General features: G+C 42.4%; 1 protein-coding gene across 1 annotated transcript in view; it reads right to left on the bottom strand.

Moving 5' to 3' along the window:
* ERCC4 (ERCC excision repair 4, endonuclease catalytic subunit) overlaps nucleotides 1–18,643 on the bottom strand; it is a 31,338-nt gene extending 12,695 nt beyond the window's left edge. The window contains exons 1-6 of the mRNA XM_032779675.2: nucleotides 18,405–18,643; nucleotides 16,499–16,679; nucleotides 11,619–11,814; nucleotides 4,845–5,052; nucleotides 749–929; nucleotides 270–398 (exon numbers count right to left, since the gene is read on the bottom strand). Of these exons, the coding sequence (XP_032635566.1) occupies nucleotides 270–398; nucleotides 749–929; nucleotides 4,845–5,052; nucleotides 11,619–11,814; nucleotides 16,499–16,679; nucleotides 18,405–18,641 (1,132 nt within the window). The 5' untranslated portion in view covers nucleotides 18,642–18,643. The remainder of the gene's footprint in view (nucleotides 1–269; nucleotides 399–748; nucleotides 930–4,844; nucleotides 5,053–11,618; nucleotides 11,815–16,498; nucleotides 16,680–18,404) is intronic.
* Nucleotides 18,644–25,291: the final 6,648 nt, after the last annotated feature.

The raw sequence follows: 25,291 nt of genomic DNA, 5'->3' as shown, positions 1-25,291 counted from the left end.
GCCTCTAGAACTCCTTACAAACTACTAATGTTACCTAACACCTATATGAGGCTTTCCAGTAGTAGACCAAAATATCCTTTAAAAAGTGGCTAAAGCACAACTAATCCCCCTTTTACAGATGAGACTCTGACATTTAGAGATGAAGTAACTTGGTTGAAGAAGATTTTTTGAAGGGATCTTTTAGTAAACATACTTCAGAATAAAAACAAATTCTTTGTGAACCAAAAACTCAAATTCAATGAAGTCAGCATTAGAAATGCTCACAATACCTTTTCCCTCTTTCATATCCATTTTTTCAGATACTTTGCTTTTCTTACTTATTTTGTCATCTGGAATGCGATAAACTCTCGCTCGAGCATTTACAAACATTGAAGTACTCGAATCAAGAAACAGCCATCCTAAACGTGGAGGAAGACAATATTAATAGTCAATTAGGCATTTGCAACATGATCACTTCAACCCCCTCAAAAAAAGAAAGCCCAAAATCTTCCCTCTGAAACAGTTGTACTACATGCTTGTTATATAATTACTGTCTTTGCAAGATACAAAAATGCAAGTTTCTGATATATTTTATACATTAACAGCAGTTAAGTGGGAGGGTGAAAGCATTAACTGTCTATAAAACCTCTGTCCTCATGGCTAAGTACATAAGCTTAATTAGAAACTTTAGTATGGGTTTTTGACTATTCAAAAAATAAAAATCAAGGTTTCACTCATATTAACTTCTAGGATGTTATTCACCTCATACCTGAATTCTGACCAAATGCTTTTTCAGTTGCTCTCAATGACTCCACAAGGTTAAGAAAAGTGACACAATCATACTGAGTTAGATATTGTAGCAAAGTACGCAATATCTTCAAATCCTGAACCAAAGATTTCGTCTTAGCTCCAAGTTGGTGCCAAAGAGGATCTAAATAGTGACGAATTGTCTAGAAATATAAATTGGAAAGTTAAGTGTTGCAAAAACACAAACTGCAGAAATCTATGCTGGAATGCATCAGTAGAGCCTTATGAAACTTTTAACATTTGTTTTTTTTGCTCAGGAATTTATTGTTCATTCTTCCCTCCCATGGGGAGGGAGTATGGCTCCAGCCCCCTAGGGGTGTGAAAGGCCCTGGGGGTGTATGTGGTTCCTGCCCCAGGAGGGAGGAGAGGAGACCCTGAGTGTATGTGTGTTGATTCCTGCCTCTGTGGTGTGAAAGGCCCTTGAGGTGGTGGTTGCAGAGCAAGCCTATCCCCCACTCACCCTGGAACAGTGGAACCTGTGTTATGGGGCTGGGCCTGGCATCTTGCTCCAGGTGTTGTTACCTGTAATATGGGTAAGCAGTACCACTCATTCAAATTTGGCCTGATCGCCCCTTCTGTCATGATGATAGAAAGGTAGCCAGGCCAAACCTCAGTGGTGCTGTGGATATGTACACCAGGTCTCAGTGCCTGGAGCTGGGAGCTGCGCTCAGCCCTGCAGGTCAGGAGCTGCCACTGCAGGGTAAATTTTTCATTTTATTTTGTTTTAATCTTTGTTTTATTTCATATCTGCAAAAAACCATAGTGTTCTACACATCAGCCCCTTTTCTTTGTAATAGATTTAGGGCCTGAATCAATATCCACGAATGTTTCCAGTGACTTTCACTGAGATTCAACTAGTTAGAGACATAAAGGGTAACAAGAAAACATTCTATAAATAAATTAGAAGCAAGAGGAAGATCAAGGACAAGGCAGGCCCATTATTCAAGGATGAGGGAAGGGGAACAACAACAACAACAGAAAATATGGAAATAGCAGAAATGCTAAATGACTTTTTTGTTTCTGTTTCCACCAAAATGTTTAGAAGCAATTGGGCATCTAACTTAATGAATGCCAGTGAAAATGAGGTAGGATCAGAGGCTAAAATAGGGAAAGAACAAGTTTAAAATTACTCAGACAAGTTACATGTGTTCAAATCACCATGGCCTGATGAAATACATCATAGAATACTCAAGGAGCTGACTGAGGAAATCTGAGCCATCAGCAATTATCTTCAAAAAGTCATGGAAGATGGGCGAGTTTCCAGAGGACTGGAAAAGGGCAAATATAATGCCAATCTATAAAAAAAGAGGAATAAGGACAATCCAAGGAATTACAGACCAGCCAGCTTAACTTCAGGACTTGGAAAGATAATGGAGCAAATATTTAAGCAGCAATCTGGAGACACCTAGAAGATAATAAGGTGATGAATAACAGTCAGCATGGATTTGTCAAGAAGAAATCATGTCAAACCAAACTAACAGCTTTCTTTGACAGGGTAACAAGCCTTGTGGATAGAAGGGAAGAGGTAGATGTGGTATATCTTGTCTTTAGTAAGGCTTTTGATACAGCCTTGCATGACCTCATAAAGAAATTAGGGAAATACAAACAAGATGAAGCAAGTATAAAATGGGTGCATAACTGGTTGGAAAACCATTCCTAGAGAGTAGTTATCAGTGGTTCACAATCAAGCTGTAAGGGTATATCCAGTGGGGTCCCCCAGAGATCAGTTCTGTTCAATATCTTCATCAATGATTTCAATAATGGCATAGTGTACACCTATAAAGTTTGCAGACGACATCAAGTTGGAGGGGGGGTTTGGAAGTGCTTAGGAGGGTAGGATTACAATTCAAAATGTACAAACTGGAGAAATGGTCTGAAGTAAATAGGATGACATTCAATAAGGACAAATGCAAAGTACTCCACTTAGGAAGGAACAGTCAGCTGCACACATGCAAAATGGGAAATGACTGCATAGGAAGGAATACTCTGGAAAGGGATCTTTGGGTCATAGTGGATCACAAGCTAAATATAAGTCAACACTAACACTGTTGCAAAAAAAGCAAACACCATTCCGGGCTGTATCAGCAGGAGTGTTGTATGCAAGACAAGAAGTAATTCTGCTCTACTCCAAGCTGATTAGGCCTTACTGGGAGTATTGTGTCCAGTTCTGAGTGCCACATTTCAGGAAAGATGTGGACAAATTTGAGATACAGTCTAGAGAAGAGTAACAAAAATGATTAAAGGTCTAGAAAATATGATTTATAAGGGAAGATCGAAAAGATTAGGCTTGTTTAGTCAGAGGAAAAGAAGACTGAGGGAAGAATATGATAAAAGTTTTCAAGTACATAAAAGGTTGTCACAAGGAAGAGGGGGGAGAAAAATTGTTCTTTTTAACCTCTGAGGACAGGACAAGAAGCAATGGGCTTGCTTATATTGCAGCAAGGGAAGTTTAGGTTGGACATTAGGAAAAACTTCCTAACTGTCAGCATGGTTAAGCACTGGAATAAACTGCTGAGGGAGGTTCTGAAATCTCCATTATTGGAGATTTTTAAGAGCAAATTAGACAAAGAGCTGTCAGGGATGATCTAGATAATACTTAATGCTGCCTTGAGTGCATGGGACTGGACTAGAAGACCACTCAAGGTCCCTTCCAGTCCTACAAGTCTGTGATTTTATAGTAATTGTATTAGGCCCATAGTGTCCAAATACAGGTATCATTACAAGTGTACATAAGTTTTGTTATAAAACACATTATAGTTACTTTGCCAAAAGTACCCAAATAAAAATATATTTAATAGTTATAATATTTACAATAAGTAAACGAGTATCTTGGAAATTTAGTGAAATATATGCAATTTTATATAAAACATAACTGAACAATTAACAGATATCTGCATCCTCTACTGCATTAAGTGTAGATTTTTCTTCAAATACAGCTGCTGGGAGAAGGAAACATACCTATCTAATTTCACTTGAGCTGCCTTGCGGCCTTAGTATTCAGTACACTTTATTCAGTGAAAGAAGAAAGCACCATATCATCTTATTCTCAGAATAGATGAATACCCTAGACATGGGCAATTCTGGTATCTTTATAAAACAAAAACATTTTCTACAGAAAGCCTCATGTTAACATAAAAGCAGAGATAATGAATGTAAGTAAACTGTGTCACAAAGTGAATGCTGAAGTATGTGGTTGTACTCTGCAAAAGTACATCAACTAAGTTGCAGCTTTACTACCTACGGCAATATAAAACATTGTTAACGATATACAGCAACTCGATACAAAAAAAAAAATACACTAGGGTATATGCTGCTTTCCATGCATAGGAAGAGATCCTACTAGTAAGAACATGAACATGTTGTCAAGAAAGAAGTACCGTACACCTTATTATCTCTTCTTTATATTAAGGACATATTTTGAGCAGAAACTGTACAGCCATCTTAAATCTTTAAAATGCTATTAGGACACAGTGGGTAAGATAATATATTTTATTGGACCAAATTCTGTGGGTGAGAAAGACAAGCTTTTGAGCTCTTCTTCCACCCCCTCTCTCTCTCTCTCTCATATCCTGGGACCAACCCAACTACAACACTGCATACATTAGTACACAGTAATAGATGGTAATTATAACTCTTACTTTCCCATTCGATATAGCTAATTACAAAAAATAAGGAATTAAACCTAAGACTAAATAGCTAAGCTACAGAGAAATAATTTAGTCTTTAAAATGTTAAAAATTGCCCCATTATTATTATTTGTGTTACCATAGCCCTAGTTATGGAGCAGGACTCCACTGTGCTAGGCACTGTACAAACAGACCAAAAAGATAGTCCCTGAGATTATAATCTAATTTTACAATGGCAACTAGACACAATCAACACTACAGATTACTACAATTCTCAATTTACAATGGCAATGAGCATGCTGAAGGTGAGGTTTTAAATTGCCTCTAGATATTTTTTGGAATTATAACAGTACATTATTTTAGAGAATGCTAACTAGTAAAGTGACCTGCATTCTTTATAATTATGTCATAGCAAACAAAAACAAAATTTACCTTGTCAAAAGGTTTTCCAATAGCATTTTCTAATGATAAGTCTTCTACTTCAAGAGCTGGGTTAAAGCGTTTGAGTTCTCTCAGACACACATTCAGGATGTCCAGTATAGAGGTCTGGATGGTGAGCATAGCAGGGGTCATGGATACATGTATTTCCACCACTTCAGGTTTGTGTTTCTCTAAAAATGAATTCACTGCTATATGAAACCTAGGGAGAAAATAGCTTATGAAGCAGTACAGAATCCTTGTAGGCTTAGTGCCACAATTATTTAATACATTCACATAAAATGAGGTTTAGAATCAGTGTAAGTTAAACCACCATGCTAACTGAAAAGTGCACAGTGTTCTATAGAAGTGAGGGCAGTTGCCAGGGTGTATTACCAGCCTCAAAAAACTATGCTTTGATCACACCTGTATTAGTCCTTGTCAAGTATCAATAGAATAACAAAAGCTCATACAAACAAAGAGATGGAGAATTACAACATTATATAGTATACCCCCAATTATCTGGTCTAATTGGGACTGGGGCCAGATCATCAAACTCCAGATAAACTAGAGAATGCAATGCTGCAGCACCATCTATAGGCCACAGGAGAGATCACCCGCTTCTGGCCCTAGTCCTGGTTGTCTGGTAAATACGGAGAGATGGTTAAGTGTGGGTCAGATAAAAGGGACTGTATTGTATTCCACAGAATAACCATGGATGGGCCAAATCCTGCAATCCAGTGGAAAGGAAAAATCCCATATCGCAGGCAGAAGAATAGGGTGTAAATCCTGTGTAGCTCAATAAATACACTAGGGTATATGCTGCTTTCCATGCATAGGAAGAGATAAGACGGTTACTCACCTTTGTAACTGTTGTTCTTCGAGATGTGTTGCTCATATACATTCCAGTTAGATGTGCGCGCGCCGAGTGCATGTTCGTCGGAAAACTTTTTACCCTAGAAACACTCGGTGGGTCGGCTGGGCGCCCCCTGGAGTGGCGCTGCTATGGCACGGGATATATACCCCAGCCGACCCGGCCACCCTTCGGTTACTTCTTGCCGGCTACTCCGACTGTGGGGAAAGAGGGTGGGTTTGGAATGGATATGAGCAACACATCTCGAAGAACAACAGTTACAAAGGTGAGTAACCGTCTTTTCTTCTTCGAGTGATTGCTCATATCCATTCCAGTTAGGTGATTCCCATGCCTTACCTAGGCGGAAGGGTCGGAGTGAGATGTGTCAGCGTGCAGAACCGCTGAGCCAAAGGCTGCATCGTCTCTAGACTGTTGGACCAGAGCATAGTGTGAAGCAAAGGTGTGGACCGATGACCAGGTAGCTGCGCGACAAATCTCCTGGATAGGTACGTGGGCCAGGAAGGCGGCTGATGAAGCCCGAGCTCTGGTTGAGTGTGCAGTGAGATGGCCCGAAGGAATATGAGGCAGGTCATAACATGTATGCATGCATGCCATTACCCAAGAGGAGATCCTCTGGGAGGAGACAGGTAGTCCCTTCATCCGTTCAGCTACTGCAATGAAGAGTTGGGGGGGGGATTTCCGGAAGGGCTTCGTCCGTTCGATATAAAAAGCGAGCGCCCTACGGACATCTAAGGCGTGCAACTGCTGCTCCTGTCGAGAAGAGTGAGGCTTCAGAAAGAAGACCAGGAGGAAGATGTCCTGGTTGGTATGGAAGGCCGACACTACCTTAGGGAGGAATGCTGGATGAGGTCGCAATTGTACCTTGTCCTTGTGAAAGACAGTATACGGTGGGTCCACCGTAAGGGCTTGAAGTTTGGAGACCCTTCTGGCCGATGTAACGGCCACTAGAAAGACTGTCTTCCATGACAGGTATAGCAGTGAGCAAGTTGCCAACGGCTCAAAAGGCGGATGCATAAGTCTGCTTAGGACTAAGTTGAGGTCCCAGGTGGGGGCAGGGCGGCGCACTGGGGGGTAGAGGCGCTCTAGGCCCTTAAGAAATCTAGTAACTAAGGGGTGGGAAAACACGGAGTGGCCACTCTCTCCAGGATAGAATGTGGAGATAGCCACCAAGTGCACCCTCAAAGAAGATATCGCCAGGCCCTGCTGCTTAAGGGACCAGAGGTAGTCCAAAACAGTGGGGACTGAGACCTCAGAAGGAGTAGTATTCTGCGTTGCACACCAGCAGAAGAAACGCTTCCACTTGGCCAGGTACGTTGACCGAGTGGAAGGCTTTCTGCTACTTAGGAGAATATGCTGTACCGGAGCGGAGCAGCGTAACTCCGATCTGTTCAGCCATGCAGGAGCCATGCTGTGAGGTGAAGGGACTGCAGGTCCAGGTGGCGAAGACTGCCGTGGTCCTGTGTTATGAGGTCCGGAACGAGTGGCAGAGCAATTGGGCTGGCTATGGACAGGTTGAGCAGTGTGGTGTACCAGTGCTGTCTGGGCCACGCTGGCGCAATCATGATTAGATGCGCTCTGTCCCTGCGGAGTTTTATCAGGACCTTGTGAACTAGAGGGAATGGTGGGAAGGTATAGAGCAGGCGGTGCTTCCACGACAGGAGGAATGCGTCCGTGATCGATCCCGGTGAAAGACCTTGGAAGGAGCAGAACGCCTGGCATTTCCTGTTCGTGCGAGAGGCGAACAGGTTTATGCGGGGAAAGCCCCACTTCTGGAAGATCGAAAGAATAACGTCTGGTCTTACTGACCATTCGTGACAGAGGAAGATCTGCTCAGCTGATCCATCAGAGTGTTCCAAACCCCTGGGAGAAAGGATGCTACCAGGTCTATCAAGTGGGCTATGCAGAAGTCCCAGAGTCGAATGGTCTCCTGACATAGGGGGAAAGATCGAGTCCCTCCCTGTTTGTTGATATAATACATGGCCGTTGTGTTGTCTGTAAACACTGAGACACAACGGCCATGTAGGTGCTGCTGGAATGCCTGGCACGCAAGGTGGACGGCTCCCAGCTCTCGGACGTTTATGTGGAGCCTTCATACCAAAGGCCCTGGGTATGAAGATATCCGAGGTGAGCTCCCAACCGAGAGATGACGCATCTGTCGTTAGGGACAGCGAGGGCTGTGGTGGATGGAACGGTAACCCTGCACACACCAGGGAGGGAGTTAGCCACCAATCAAGGGAGTGTAGGGTGTTCGGGGGAACGGTGACCAATGTGTCTATTGGGTCCCGGACGGTAGACTGAATTGAACCACGTTTGGAGGGGCTGGAGGTGGAGCCTGGTATATTTGGTTACGCAACTACAGGCAGCCATGTGGTCTAGGAGACCGAGACACGTGCAAGCCCAGGTTGTCGGGAAGTTCTGCAGATCTCGAATGATCGCCGTGATTGCCTGGAAACGTGGCTGAGGTAGGTAGGCCCTGGCTAGACTGGAGTCCAGGGTTGCCCCTATGAAGTCTAGCCTTTGTGTGGCAACCAGTGCGGATTTCTCCGTATTAAGGAGCAGACCCAAACGTGTGAACAGGTCCCTGATGATGTCCACTTGCTGTCTGACCTGTGTCTCGGAGGTACCTTTGATGAGCCAGTCATCCAGATATGGGAATACATGTATTCGACGTTGGCAGAGGTGTGCAGCAACTACGGCCATACACTTTGTAAACACCGTTGGGGCCGTGGAGAGACCAAATGGGAGGACTGTGAATTGGAAGTGCTGGTGATTGACTACAAAGCGCAGATACCTCCTGTGTGGAGGGAAGATGGCAAAGTATGCGTCCTTCATATCAAGGGCAGCATACCAGTCTCCAGGATCCAAGGATGGGATAATGGTCCCCAGGGAGACCATGCGGAACTTCAACTTTACCATGAACTTGTTGAGGCCTCGCAGGTCTAGGATAGGCCTGAGGCCTCCTTTGGACTTGGAGATCAGAAAGTAACGGAAGTAAAACCCTTTTCCCTTCTCGTCTGGTGGTACCTCCTCTATTGCTCCTGCGGAGAGGAGAGCCTGTACCTTTTGTAAGAGGAATTGCTCGTGAGAGGGGTCCCTGAAGAGGGACTGGGTTGGAGGGTGGGAAGGTGGGGTTGAAACAAATTGGAGGTGGAATCCTTGTTTCACCGTGCGTAGGACCCAGAAGTCTGAGGTCAATTGGGACCACGCCGGGAGGAAGTAGGAGAGGCAGTTGCAGAAGGGAGGAGAAGGATCCTGTCCTGAAACTGGTACGCTGTCCTCGTGCGTACCTTCAAAAGGCAGACTTAGGCCCTGGTGGTGGTTTTGAGGGGCCGTGGTTTTGACCCCCTTGGGGCCCGGACTGGCGTCTACGGCCACCCCGCCCGCGCCTTCTGCTGAAGTCTTGCCTGTGCCTGGGCACAAAGTACGGCCGGTGGGGCTGGGGCCGGAAGGGTCTGCGCTGGGTCACGGGTGTATGCATGCCCAAAGAGCGCATGATGACCCTGTTGTCCTTTAAGCTCTGCAACCTGGGGTCGGTCTTCTCCGAGAACAGACCCTTGCCGTCAAAGGGTAAGTCTTGGATGGAGTATTGCAGTTTGGGCGGCAGGTTGGAGACCTGTAGCCATGAGATACGCCTCACGGTGATGCAGGAGGCCAGAGTTCTGGCTGCCGAGTCGGCCGCATCTAGAGAAGCCTGGAGGGAGGTTCTAGCCACCTTTTTCAAGGAATGCAGCGAATTCCTGGTGAGAGTCTGGGGGGAGTAGTTCTGAAAATCTTATATTATATATATATATATATATATATATATCTGGTGCTCAGATCCAGATAGCACTGATCATAGCAGCACAGGAACAGGCACTGAGCACCAGATCCATTGAAGCAGGGGTCTACCACACTAGAGAGGACCCAAGGTGCAGACTGTGCAGAGAGGCCTCAGAGACAGTCCAACACATAGTGGCGCAGGATTAAGATGCAGCAGCACAGCAATAACACTGAACCAAGGCACAACCACAGTGGCTGGCATTGTGTACAGGAACATCTCACAAGCGTATGGGCTAGACCCTCCAGACCAGATGGGAGATTCCACAGGAAGGTTGTGAAATAGAAGGGCTAAGAGTCTGTGGGACTTCAGATCCAGACGGAAGCGCAGGTACTGGCCAATCAGCCAACATCCGGGGTTAGACAGGAGAGAAGACAGCGTGGTGATAAGATATAGCAAGTGCCAAGTGACAGCAACATCAGCGAAGAAGAATATGAGAAGCTGGAGAAGTAACCAGGGCCTGACAGAGGAACTAGAGAGGATGTGGAAAGTGGAAGGCCAAAAGTGGTCCAGAAGGATGGTGGGAGCCTCGGGCTGTGACTCCTAACTGGGGTGAGTGGCTCATCAACAGCATCCCAGGAACAACATCAAGAGCTCACTTCTGTCCGAAGAGTGCAGTGCTAGGAACAGCTAAGATACTGCGCAGAACCTCAAATCCAGGTCTCTGGTAGAGGAGACACCGAGGTGAGGAAAGACACAGACACCCATAGGGGTGAGAGGGGAATTTTTTTTTTTTTAATATAATATATATAAACACACATGCACACACACACACACCATAGGAACAATTAATAACTATATACATGATACACCAAACAGAAACTACCGACGTAGCTAGGGAGGTGGAGGTCAGCTAAGCTGGCACCCCACTCCACTGTTCCAACGACCGATACGGGTGGTAAGAAGGAACTGAAGGATGGCCGGGTCGGCTGGGGTATATATTCGGTGTCACAGCGGTGCCACTCCAGGGGGCGCCCAGCCGACCCGCTGAGTGTTGCTAGTGTAAAAAGTTTTCCGACGAACGTGCACGCAGCGCGCGCGCACACCTAACTGGAATGGATATGAGCAATCACTCGAAGAAGAACCTACTAATAAGAACATGAACATGTTGTCAGGAAAGAAGTACTGTACACCTTATTATCTCTTTAATATTAAGGACATATTTTGAGCAGAAACTGTACAGCCATCTTAAATCTTTAAAATGCTATTAGGACACAGTGGGTAAGATAATATATTTCATTGGACCAAATTCTGTGGGTGAGAAAGACAAGCTTTTGAGCTCTTCTTCCACCCTCTCTCTCTCTCTCATATCTTGGGACCAACCCAACTACAACACTGCATACATTAGTACACAGTAATAGCCCAGTAAATCCTGTAGACCCTCAGCTGTCCATATAAGTATCAGGACACCTTTATAATGCTCCTCTCAGCTATTCTATACCCCAGTACATAGAAGGGAATTAATGTTGATAATGGGGTATGGTATGAGGAGCAGTTGCTCATCTTATCTGCTCCCTCCAAACTTAAGTGCCCATCTTCCTGACCCACTGAAGCTCCAACTTGTAGAGGGGATTTCATGATTTAGAAGCAAGAGAGCATTGTGCATAGCCCGTTCACCCTTTCCTGCTCCAATTAGGCCCACTTTTGTTTTAGCTGTAGAAGGGAGCAAAAGCTTCTGAAGTTACTGCTTACAGTGGCATGTGACAGACCAAAGGAGGAAAAGGTGAGTGGACCACTTGACAGAGTGGGCTAAAGAAACAGTAAAGTGGGATACGAAAGATGACTTTCCTATCCAATGCAAAAAATGTTCTCTGCATTTTCAATGTTCATTGTCTCACCTGGAGTAAGAAAAGAGATTTCAATACTGTTCTGGGCCTTGCTCTGACTCACTATGGGACCTAAAGCAAAACAAACTCTGTGCCTTAGTTTCCATCAGTCATATGCAGATATTCTTCAGGCTTTATATACACATTTAAAGATCTTAGCTTTTGATTTAAAGCTGGATATTGAAGACATAAACCTAAGAAAAACTACCACAATCCAAAAAATAAGACTCACAGTTAATAAAAATACATTGTGCAGTAGCAAGGCATCTTACCTTGGCCAAAGATAAAGTTTCCGTACAAAGAGATTTCTCATCACTCTTTCCACATGACAAAAGCCAGTATTAAAGGCAATGGCATTGTCTGTAAAAGCTTTGATGAACCCTTTCTTGTTCTTCTGGCGAAAGAGTCGCAAGATAAATGCTTCCTGACAAGACTCAATGATTCTGTGTGCTTTGTATACCAAAATGCCTGGCAGAAGATGAGGTTTTCAAATTACACAAATGGAAAAAAAAGTTAAAATATTGTGTCTATTTTTCCACAAGAATGTTTTATTCTTTAAACGTTTTGCCAATTAAACAGCAATAAGAATTAAAATCTATCATATGCTGCAAATATGGCATCATGTAGGACCAGTTGAAACACTTCTCAAACCCCACAAAACAACCCCTTCTCCTGAACATTATAGCTGTGATAATAAGACATCTTTAGACAAAAAATACTAATACTTAAATGGAAAGGAGACAAAAAAGGAAAACAGTAGGGCTTAATTTGGATTCTTAGAGTTACATTAGAAAATTCTGGAAGTTATCCTAGAAATTTAAGATGCTAGTAAGTTAGATGTTAACACAGTATTATCAAATTGCAATGTAGGGATTTTAAAGGCCACATTATTAATTTATCTACAAAAGGTTGTAACTTACAGAACTGAAACACCTGATGCCATTTTGTTCAAGCTTCTTTCATTACTAAAGAACCCCTCGAGACATTTCTTTAGCATATTTTCTATGATTTTCATAGATTTTAATGGCAGAAGGAATCACTATGATTCTAGTCTGATTTCCTGCAAAACATAGGCCGTAGAATTTCACCAAGGCAACGTCTATGCTACCAAAAAAGGCGTATTTCTAACAACTGTTAAAATGCTAGGATAGACAAGGCAAGTTGTACTTTAAACATGTGTTAGGTGGTTGAGGTAAACCATATGGATAAGCCTAGGGGCTACCTCACCCAGTTGAAACCACACCTTGCCTTGTCTAGGATTTAAACCCATTATTTAAACACACATTAAAAAGTATTTTCTCCTAGTGAAGACAAGGCCAGTTAAACCAAGGACTTAAAAGAGATGCTATAGTTTAAGGACTTCAAACTCCAGAGAATCCACCATATCCCTAGGTAAGTTGTTCTAATGATTAACCATCTTCCTTCTAAAAAAAATTGCATCTTATTTCTAGTCTGAGTTTGACTAGCTTCAGCTTCCAGCCATTGATCTTGTCATGCCTCTGTACATTAAGTTTTGACACTTCTAATCATTCTTCTAGTACTTTTCTGAACTCCTTCCAATTTTTCAACTTCCTTTGCAAAGGACTGACCATATTTCAGTAATAGTCTCACTAATGTTGTACATAACAATAACACCATTCACCTACTTTTTTTCCATATTCCTCTGCTTAAATATGCAAGATCATATTTACTCTCTTCTATTACCTTATTGCATCGGAAGCTTATGTTCAGTTGGTTATCCACCATGATCCTGAATTCCTTGAGTCACTGCATTTCAAAATAGAGTGCCCCCAATCTTATAAGTGTGACCTACATTCTTGGTTCCTGAATATATGACTTTGCATTTAGCTATAGTAAAATGCATGTTGTCCAAAAAAGCCCATCTTGCAGTGTGATCCAGATCACCCTGTACATCTGACCCATGCTCATTATTTCCCACTCCACCAATTTGTGTTATTTGCAAACTTTATCAGTAATGATTTTATATTTTCTTTCAGCTCATTAATAAAGATACTGAATAGCATTGGGCCAAGAACCAGTAGGACCCCACTAGAAATGCTCCCACAGAATGTGCACTTACAATTAATTTGATGTCAATTGGCCAATTTAATTAAATTTAATATATGCTACATAGATTTAAAAACTACATTCCTATAAACTGCTTAAAGATACTTATCTGTTTCATTGTTCATGCAATGCTGATTATATCTCATCTATTACTACTGTGTGAATTTGTAATAAAATTGCTTGTGTTCTCTAGCACTTAAGAATATAAGCCATATTTTTACAACAGGAGAGGACTCTATCCTGGGGAACGGTGACTCTGAAAGAGATTTGGGGGCCTGGGGATAATCAGCTGAACATGAGCCCCCAAGTATGCTGCTGGGGCCAAAAAGGGCTAATGCAATCCTTGGATCGGTAGACAAGGGAATAATGAGTAGGAGTAGGGAGGTTATTTTACCTCTGTATTTGGCACTGGTGCAACCACTGCCAGAACTGTGTCCAGTTCTGGTGCCCACAATTCAAGGATGTTGATAAATTAGAGATGGGTCAGAGAAGAGCCAAAAGAACAATTAAAGGATTGTAAAACATGCTTTCTAGTAAAAGATTCAAAGAGTTCAATCTGTTTAGCTTATCAAAGAGAAGGACAGAAGGTGACTTTATCACAGTCTTGCAATACCTCCATGGAGAACAGAAATTTGAAAATAGAGGGTGTCATTGTTCCTGAAGAAACTTCACCCTTTATCCTTTCTTTAAAGGCATCTGCTTAAGACCCAGACCTCTAGTCGTCACCTTACTTGGAGCAAACTGTTGTGACTCTCTTCTTTTAGATTGGGTATTTAGGTTCCAATTCTTCCTTCACTTCATTACAGTTATTCCAGCAGGTCTGAGTTTAGTTCAGCACTTGCAACTCTTCTCTCTCATGGGGGTAATGACAGAATTAACCAGTGACCAGGCAGCTTTTGTAAAGTAAAGTATTATTTATTCAGAACAAAAGTATTACAGAGAAAAATAGATCTTAAAAACAATAAACCATTTACACGCAGTCCTTAGCTTAGCTGGCAGTCATCCATTTTCCACATGGAGACTATGGAATGTTTCATAGTCTTTAAGGCCCTTTCCACAAGGCCTGTTCCTCATCATCACAGCATCATGCCGGTTTTTGGATTGGTTAAGAGTGATCCCTGTCTCTATGTAAGGGTGGTCACATTATACATTTCTCACTTCTTTGTTTGCCAGGTTTCTTCAATCAGGTCAAACTATAATATGCAATTTCCCTCAGGGGTAGGGTGTGTGGGACTTCTCCAGACTTCTTTATCTGCCTAGGAATTTACATTTATTACCCCTCCCTCACCACAAGTTACCAGTGATTTTAGTTCTTGAAGGAAACTCCTGTAACTCCCTCATGGGACCAGAATATAATCCAAGCTCTTCAAAATACATACAATGTATACCAGCGGTTCTCAAACTGTGGGTTGAGAACCCAAAATACATTGTGACCCCATTTTAATGGGGTTGCCAGGGCCAACATTAGACTTGATAGGACCCAGGGCTGAAGCTGAAGCCCAAGCTTCACCCACACCCAGGGTAATGGGGCTCAGGTTGCAGCCCCCTTTCCCCTCACCCAGGGTGGCAGGGCTTGGGTGCCAACCCCCGCCTCCCCCCGGCCTCACCTTGGGTCATGTAGTAACTTTATCGTCAGAAGTGGGTGGGTGGGGGGGGTGTCGTGGTGCAAAGAAGTTTGAGAAAACCTGATGTATACATTTCATATAATAATCTTTGAATATCTCATGTATTCATAATATCTATCAGAAGTTTCTTCAGTCTAGCAGACAAAGGTATAAGAAGATTCAATAGCTGGAGGTTAAAGCTGGACAGATTAGAAATGAAGAGCAATTTTTTAACAGAGAGAGCAATTAACCATTAGAACATATTTCGAAGGGTTTTGCTGGATTCTCTGTCACCGGAAGTTTTTTTTAAATCCCAATTGGATGTTTTCTCTGAAAGACCCTCTCTATTCAGCCATAGCTATCGGACTTGAAACAGGAATTAAATTCACGTAAGTCCTCTGGCCTGTGTTATGCAGGAGTTCAGACTAGATCTCAACTGTCCCTTCTGGCTTTATAATCTATGCTTAGATAATAAAATGTAAGTTTTTTTCACAAAAGAAATGGATACATTGTTTGCATGTCTAGAGATATCAGATATATTTAAAAAGAAATGAGAACTTCATACAGTTTTTCTAGAGTTATTCCATCCTTTCCATTATATCCAATACCATTTCTAACATTCCAACCAACGTGTGTAGCAGTAAATGAAACTCTGCGTCTGACGAAGTGGGTATTCACCCACGAAAGCTCACGCTCCAAAACCTCTGTTAGTCTATAAGGTGCCACAGGATTCTCTGCTGCTCTAATAGCTATGGTCACACTGACATCTAGTGGTAATAGCATCAAAAGAAAAGAAAGTTATAAATGACCTGCAAAGGATTTTTTAAAAATTGGTTTGTACCTTTTGTTATTTCTTTTGTACAGAGGCCTAAAAGATGGGAGTTGGAAGGTTCTTATTTGTTCTTCAAAACTAGAAATATCAAGACTGTCAAGACTCATCTACCCCGGTTTTGCTGTAGGACCTCTTAAAGGTTCTAACAGAGTGGGAGCTCTCACACGTTTATTGAAGGGATGGAATATTGCATCTGTAACAAAGATTCACCTTTCTCCAAACTGTGCATTTATCAATTATGTTTAAGCATTAACAAAATCCAGAATTTTATTTTCTGGCTAAAAATTCCTTCCTCTTCCAAATTTTGAATTTTGGGGATCTTGTGTAATTATCGTACTAGCTTTGCAGTCATGAGTGTCTTCTAGGCTAGACAAGATCTAAAATTCTGATATTCATAAAACAACCAGAAAAAACACACAACTTTCAAGTCTAATTTATATAAAGCAGAATAAAAGGCCACAAGCTTTTCACATTGCCTTTAACACAGGCATTGTTACTGCAACTTTCACAAAGGCCTAATTCTTCAGCCCTTTCATCCATCAGTTGGACTACCCATAAGTAAGGGTTGCAAAACTAATCCCTCTGTGTACAGGTGAAGTAAAAGCAGAATAAATAGAAAATTCTTAGGTTGCGTTCACTAAACTCTTACCAGTTATAAGATCTGAAGGAATTCTATCTGTCAGGAAATCCACTACAAGAATTCGACTTGTTGCGAAGAGGACACCACCTTGTGTGTAAACTTCATATCTACAGTTGCTTGTAATTTCATTGGTAACACGCCGAGGAAGATGAACAACTCCATCTGACCTCAGCTGATCAATAAAATACTCCTAAACCAAACACATGATTAGAACACAGTATTTCACCAGAATAAATGCTTTGATTAAACAGATGCAAACAATTATAGATTTCTATATTCTTTGTTGATTATTTGGGGGCTGCCACAAAAAAATCTACAAAGTAGTAGCCATGATTTCCTACATAGCTAGATGCAACATATATTTTTCTGGTCAAGTATTATGGGTAACATTTTCAAAAGCATTCAACTGACTTAAGACCCTAAGTCTTATTTTTAAAAGTAACTTAGATTAATAGAAGAGTGAAGGATTGTCTTTCTGTTCTGTTTGTACAGTGATTAGCACAGTGGGGTCCTGATCCATGAGTAGGGCTACTATCACAATACAAAGAATATATTTCACCACATACCTGTATTTCAGCAGAGAATAAAGTGACCCATTTGTGTAGTCTGTGTACCTGTTTTTAAAAAGTTTTAACATCCTTTAGGATGAAGGACCTCAGACAAATGTAATATTGTAATACGTAATCAGAGAATAACATGATAATGATCTTATTTATATAGGGCTTTTAAAAATACACACATATAAACTGAGGCTTTTGTCAATCAGGGGTGTGAAAAAACCATACCCCTGACCAACATAAATTTCAATGGCAAAAGAGCTGGTGCGGACAGCACTATGTTGGCAGGAGAGGCTCTCCTGTGGAGAGAGCTAATGCTGCTCATTGGGGAGGTTTAATTATGCTGGCAGGAGTGCTCTCTCCTGCTGGCAAAGCACAGCTACATGGGAGACCTTACAAAGGCACAGCTGTCCGGCTCTAAGGTCTGTAGTGTAGATATAGCCTAAACCAGTGGTTTTCAATCTTTTGTTGTTTGCAGATCCCTAAAACATTTTGAATAGAGGTGTGGACACCTTTGGAAATCTTAAACATAGTCTGCAGACCAGCAGGGGTTCATGAACCACAGGTTGAAAACTACTAGACTAAACAAAAGGGTCACTTTATTCTACACTGAAATCCAGCTGTGTAGTGAAATGTAGTAACTAATTAATAGCAAGTATTTGCTTATACAAAATGTTTACAGGTAGCTAATAGGTCAGGTTACTAACAGTAAAGCAAACAAAGTTTTTATTTGATTGACTGTTCACTAGTACTTGGGTACAGTATTTGCCCAATTCCGTTCAACATACATCTCTGTCAATGAAACACAATCTTTAATAACCACTGATCAAGATCTAAGTGTATTGGCAACTTCAGGAGCCCCGTATCTCCTACCATTCTGCTGAGGTATTGGTTCAGCAACAACTCCTCAAGGCAACTCTCTCTCCCCATCACAACTAGTTCTGGGTACCAAGATGATTGACATACCCAGTCTAGAAAGTGGCCACCACCTGACACTTCTGAGGAAGGAGAATGCACTCTGACTATGAGGAAACACGGGGGTAGGTTTGGGGGTAGAAATCGCACCCCAATCCCTTGAAGGGGGATTTGGGGTAGGTGGGTGTGTACGTGAGGGAGGGATTTAAATTGCATCCCACTCGCCGTGGGAGTGATTTTGGGGACAGGGGTGCGCATGTGTGTGTCAGGACGATCATATCCCACTCCCCGTGACGGGAGGAAAGGTTCCCACTCCGGGGAGAGGTGGTTGGGGGCAGGTCGAGGGAACTGCCCCCCAAGAAGAGAGCAGAGGGAGTGTCCTCCCGCTCAGAGGAGCCCAGTAGCCAGTGACTCTCCCCACGCCCCGGAGAGCAGCCCCTCACCTCCTCGGCCGGGCTGGTGTTGAGCACTAGCACCAGGCTGGCCGGCTCGCAGTAGAGGCGGAGGAAGCGCAGCAGGATACGATCGATGCCCAGGCCGCGGGCGCAGATCACAAGCCCATCTTGGTGGAAGAGATCCAGGAATACCTGGTTCTCGTGCTCCAGCACCGCCGCCATGACCGGCTGCGCTGGCAGACTAGCAGCCGTTGCGCTCGCGCGCCCCAGAAAAGAACAGAGCATGCGCACTAGCGGCAGTGAACCCGCTGCCTTTAACCCAAACGCCAGGCGAAGGCTCCTCACGCTAGCGACGGGCGCCAAGCTGCTGCACTAGCGCCACCTGCAGGATGCAAGCGCCAGAGGGGAGGGAACCTCTCGGGGGAGGGAGGAGCGGGTGAGGGGTGTGTGTTCGCCTGGCCCCCAAGGTGTAACTCCAACCCCAGCCTGCTTCTTAGAAGGGGCAGGAGGAGGCGGAGGTAACTCCGCAGAGCCTCAGCCGTGTTCATGTGCGAGCAGGAAGAAGAGGAGGAGCCGCACCCCCTTCCCCAGTCCATACAGGAGAGGAGAGGAAAGAGACTCAGTCTCTCAAGCCTCCCTCGGGGGGCGGGCGAGCTGAGACCCTTCCAGTCCCCTTGCAGCGTGGAGATCCCTGATGTGCAGGAGACAGGTCCCAAGGGCATGATTGTTTTAGAGATGAAACCTTGGGTTTGGGGTTTTGACTAATTACCGGTCGGAGGCACCTCACAGCTTCCCTCCTGGGGAGAGGGAGAAAAGAGTAAACAGAGCCACCCACAGCAAGGGAGGAATGAAGGCAATCTGGAGACCTAGGTAAGTAGGTATGCCCCTCCTTAGGACTCAGGCAGCAAACTGAAGAGGTAAAATAAATAAGAAAGTTCACACCCCTTGGAGCTATTGTTTCAGGCTGTCTGCAGACTCAGCCAGGTATCTTGGGTCACGTTTTCAAGTTTTTCTTTACATGTGTGTGTGTGTGTGGGGGGGGGGGTAGAAATATATTTTTAATGAAAGCTGAGGTTCTGTTTCTATCAGGTGACCCCATTATATAGGGCACCAGGCCAACAGCACTTGTGCCTTAATCCAGCCCTGGCCTCTCAGTCTCTGATCTTGGGAGAAAAAACTGCTCATTGTCCTTTAAGAGTAAGAGAAGACTCCCCCCAGACTGCCTTTAGGGGTGAGTGAATGGGAAGGAGGCTTCTCAGAGTTGGCACAAAACTTAACATGGTAAGGGGCAAAGGGAAGCTACAACCTTGCCTCCAATCTCCTGCAATATAAGTGTAATTTTTTTAGACTTTTCCTGAATCTCCCTCAGTTGTGAAGGCTTCTTCTCTAGACTTGCCCAAGTCTCCCTCTGGGAGCGTGGAAGGAGAATTGTGACTTAGCATAGGATCATCACCCAGGCTCCTTTGGGCAGATGGACAACTTTGGGCAGCGTTATCCTACAGCTCCTTCATTTATATGAAAGTGTGGGAGATGCCCCAAATCTTCCATATCTGAAGTGGGAAGTAAACCCCCAAACTTGCTCCAAGTTTAGCTCTTTCTCCTTCCTTCAGGTGGCATTCATTTACCAGACCTGCTGGAGCAGTTGTCTGCTGTGATCTGGCAAATCCTCTCTAGAATTGTGTATTCCAAACTGTTGCATATTACCAGCTCTGTGGTAAGTGGGATTTTTTTTTTTTAAACTAAAAAAAACCAACCTGCTTGTGTAACACTAACAGACTTCGTTTGTCAGTGGGCGGGATTGAACCTGGGATGTCTGGAGCAAAATGCATGAGCCTCTATTTCCTAAGCTAAAAGCCATATGGTCCTTAGCTAAGGCTATAGAACAGACTCATTAATCTCTAAGTGGTCTCGGTGCCACTAGATGGGACAGAACACCACACCCAGAAGGTGTGTGGGTTACACTTGATTTTCTCAGATTAGTTCCCTACCATACTCCACTTTCGTAATTTACATATTAATACAGTTGTACTTGCTCTTTATGACACCAGTATTAGTATTTTTTGTTACCAGGCCTATGGGGCAGTACATGAAAATTTAAATTAAGAAAATTTTAAAATATTTTGTAAAAAATCAGTCTTATGCTAACTTACATTGCCAAATAATTTACCACAAGAGGGAGGGAACTGCAAAAAAGTTATTTCCCTCCAATTGTGCAAGATTGGTAGATCCATAGTACAGATCTTCAGACAATGATTATGTCTGTGACATATGGATGAGTGAATGAATTTTAAAATAAAGATCATCTGCTGTTAGGGTGAGCAGATGTCCTGATTTTATAGGGACAGTCCCGATATTTGGGGCTTTGTCTTATGTAGGCACCTATTACCCCCCCAACCTCCATCTCAATTTTTCACATTTACTGTCTGGTCTCCCTGTCTGCTGCTGTTGAAGGTAAGGGTAGCTGCATATCTTTCTTGGTTAAGAAAAGAATAGGATGGCTGGTACTGTAAGGTCACTCATACACATAGTCTCTCTCTCACACACATAGTCACTCATAGCAAATATCTGGAGAGTTCCACAGGAGTGCAGAGAAATGTCAGTTTAAAATGAGTGAGACCATAAAAAAGAGAGAGATTTTAAATGTCTCACTGAAATGCATTACAAATATCTTCATTGCAGCGCCTCTCTGTGGGGTTCTGCTGCAGTCTTCACCATAAACCACTCCTCCTCACTAGCTGGTCACCAATATGTCTTCAGGTCTCCCCAACTTAACACAGCTCTCAGTTATTTTGGCTTTTCATAACTTCCTTGATTCACATAACCAGGATAACAACACTTTATTATTCCTGCCCCAATAACAAAGAGACTGGGGATCCCACAACTGCAAAAGTGACCATTTGGGCAAGCAGTCTCATCATGCTAGGCAGGGTGGGTGTGCCCGTGCAAATGAGATCAGCCCCTGAAGTCCTTTTCTACAGCTCACTACCAGATGTTAGGGTAGAGCCCGTTTTGGCTCTGCTTACACACACACACACTGGCTCTTACACCCACATACACTGTGCCTCTCACGAATCACAGTCCCCCAATACAGATTCTCTCTCTCTCACACACACACACACAGACATTCACGCAGTTCCCCAACACACAGTTAGTTACACACTGTCTCTCTCACACATACACACTCACACTTGTGTTATTGTTATTACTGCTTTGTACTTCCTATCAAAATGTTCATGGTGAGCCAGGAGTGCCGAGGGGCTGCAGGAGGGCTGTGGGCTCTGGCAAGATGCAGCCCCCATGTGACAGCGCGAAGCCCGCCTTGAGCCAGTGCCACAGCATCTGCTGTGTATGAAGCTCGGTGTGTGTCAGCAATGGTGGGGCTCTGGGGGTCCGCAGGCGGGGATGGTGGCTGTGCCCCCTCGACACACTGGGATCTTTGGCACCAGCTGGGGACTGCTTTCAGTGGAGCATAGGGGCATCAGTTTAATGGTACTGCGTAGGGCCCCATAAATCCTAAGGACGGCCCTGCATGCGATTCTTAAAATTTACCATACATTAAGCTAGTATGAGTGATAAGTGGTAGGTCTGCTTATTTGCTCAGGGCAAAGCTTCACATAAGAGGGCATTCTTTCTTATGAAGAGTAGAAGCTATCCAATGAATGACTACATTTTTGTTGCAAGTGATACTGGTTTCATGGATTACCTTTGAGTGTCATTAACTTTCCAGAGCGTATTCAAAGTTTTATTACTGCACGTGGTAAGATACCAGAAAGTTTATATATGTACCTGTTGCACCTAAACTGATTTAGATTTAAAGTTGCAAAACCTAAAGCTTCAAATCACAGAGCTGTCTGCATCCGTGTGCCTGATGCTAGATGCAGGACTCTTGTACAAGACTAATCTTTGTGTCAGGTACTTGAACTGTGTATACGAACACAGAGCTAATTTTGCTGAGATACTCTGAGGCTAGATAATAAGTGTCCAACTTACTCCACTCTAGGAGCATAAGAGGACTTGAAATGTGTCTCTGAGACACAGGAATCTCACGACAAAGACCAAGAAAAAGGAAACCCTAGGAACTTCCACATTTGGGAAAAAGTTTAGGCTGAGGTTTATATTTTATGATTCAAAGACAAAGAAAGGGGGGCTCAGTTTGTGGATGTGCTTATTTCAGAGCATTTTGGGAACATTACCAAATCAACATTTTCAATGTGAGCCTAGGCACCCTAAGATGAGCAACTGAAACTTTAAAATATTTAATTCTCAGTCACTGCATAATAAGGAGTTTGGAATTACTGTCTCTTTATTCTTGCTGTATTGTCTGTTTACTACAGGCTGGATAACAATGGATGATTAAAGCAATTTATTTTTTGTTTAAATCATATTTTTAAACTTAAATCAAATACAGGTTTATATTTTAAAAATACACCTATTTAAAATTAAATTTGAAATTAATAACCTATGTTAAGGCCTAAATGTTTTATAATCTATTAAAATAATTTGTTAAATACAAACATAGTATTAAGCGATTCCCAGCTATGAATAAAAACTAGGTGTGAGAAGGTGATTTCTACTAGTTCTAAAATCTTGAAGGATATGTGTTCAAACAGTTCAATTCACTAAGGCTAATACTTCCTTTGTTTAATAATTCAATTAGTTGTAAATACAAAACATGTTTTGATAAACTGTCTCTTTGTTATGTATCAAGTTCATTGAAGGTAGTTTTATTTAAAAAAAGAAAGAAAGAAAGAAAGAGAGAGGAAAAAAAGCTGAATTTGAATTTCCATCCAAACAGGGCTTGGCACAAATCACAGGTTAAAAAAAAATAAATCATCATCTAGTAAATCAGAAATGCATCATTCACCATTTTCTAACACAATAAAAAAGTAAAATTTAAGAATCTGAATACATGTAAATTGAGCCATATAGTTGCTTAAATAAATGTGCATAGATATAGTGTATCCAGCTAGTTAGCAAAAAGTAGTACTAAATTTAGTGTAATGGGTATATTTATTTGCAGATCAAATAATGGTTACCAACAAATGAGAATGTATCCTTTCCTTAGGAAAATAACTAATAAGTACAAAAGCAAAACAATATTAAAATTGATGATTTAAACCATCATTAAAATCCGTGATTTAAATCACTTTGATTTAAATCAGCCTGTCCTGCTTTACTAGTCTCAAAGTTCTGTGTTGCTTAAATACAACTAGTGCTGCAGTGTAGGGCACATATTTCAGCTCTGCCTGGGGGAAATCTCTCTCTGATTGGTTGCTTTCCCCACTTCTCTGTCTCCTGGGGTGTAAGCATCCAATCATGCCTGCTACAGGAAGGAGACAGAGCTCTCCGGAAATGGGGAGGAGGGATCAGAAAGCATGGCAGCTCTTCTTTCCCTTTCCTTTCTGAGCAACTGGGCCAATCCTCTGCTCCTCCCCAATCCCTGTAACACCTGGCTTGGGATGGGGGAGCGGAGATCTTGCTGTAGCCGTGTCCACTAGGCCTGGAACATGGCTGAACTGTGGTGTTATTCTATCTACACTGCAATGTCATACTATTTTAATTGTCTAATCAGATTTCCCATTCCAATATTTTTGCCAGGACTCCAGATGAATTTACAAAAACTCTGTATAACCAGAACTCACCATAACTTATTTGTAGATCCTGATTTGGCTTTTCCTGTCAAAGATATGACTGTACAGAATATTTGACAGTCCATAGACAGGATGTTCAATGAAACAGAAATGCCTATTGACACACATCAGGGCTTTCCTAAGTGTGGCTGGACAAAGAGGGGGCTTTGTCACAAAACACCTTTTCTAGGTTCATCTGGAGCAAGAAAAACATATTTGATGACCTATGGGGAGGGAATACATGTTCACCGTCCTGGTAGGGCACTGATTCTGGTCTGGTTCTATCCAGGGAAAGATTGTGCGTATATAGATCCCTAAAATCCATCCTAGTCTCATATAATTTCTATATTCATACTTGCTAATATCCTCTAACTAAAAAAAAATATATTATTTTAGGATTTTATGCTGCCCATCACTAATATTTGAGTGCCAGCCACATAAAATCAATAGTGATAGCTAAATCCTTCATGGACTCCATGGACCTTCTGGCACTTCTCCCTTTCCAGGGTAAAAACTGTGCTTGTGTAGGGGTTTGGTTTTGATACAGATGTTTTAGATTATTATTATTTTATTTATTATTTGATCTAATTGATTATTTAATGCAATATTTTATTTTATTATTTTTTATTAGATTATTAATTTACTTTGTCTAGGCTGATTTATTTCAGAGTAATTTTTTATTTTTTATTGGTTGGGGGTGATTTATTGGCTAGAAGAGGGTGTTAATGTTGTTTGTGTCAGACTTAAGATATGCTAGGAAGATAAGAAAACCACCATTATAGAAGGATAATTGCATGCATCTGTACAGAACCCAGAGTGTTTGATAGGTGCCATATAATATATACATCAAATAATAGAAAAGTAAACTTCAAGCCATTCTTCCAATATTGTTTTTATGTCTTTCTATGGTGAAGAGGCCAAAGAAAATGGCGGGGAAGTCGTGTTGGTAATTCTACCTTGCCAATTAATTATATCTAGAAAATCCAAAAGAGAATGTACTAAATCATTCGATTTTAGCAACATTTATTAGTGTCCTTGGAGCCGGTGATGGGTTTTTTTTTTGGGCTGAACACTGAAAAGTGAGACACCCAAAAATCGCATTCTTTTTCCCCCAGGTATTTGCTGAGTCCAACTTAACTTCATTTTCATATCCCGTTTCTAACTTGAGTTGGATCATGTTAGAAATGTAGAAATGTTTGCTTCGAGTTACATTTTCAGAGCATCTGCTGAATCCTTGAGTTTGGATAATCTAAACTGAGAAAAGTCTTATGATCAGAAGATTACTTTGAAACAGCTTTATTCCAG

Source organism: Chelonoidis abingdonii, chromosome 9 (genome assembly GCF_003597395.2).
Source record: "Chelonoidis abingdonii isolate Lonesome George chromosome 9, CheloAbing_2.0, whole genome shotgun sequence".
NCBI classification, from domain to species: domain Eukaryota; kingdom Metazoa; phylum Chordata; order Testudines; family Testudinidae; genus Chelonoidis; species Chelonoidis abingdonii.
The sequence above is the reverse complement of the archived record's forward strand: the minus strand, read 5'-3'. Positions and strand labels throughout refer to the sequence as shown.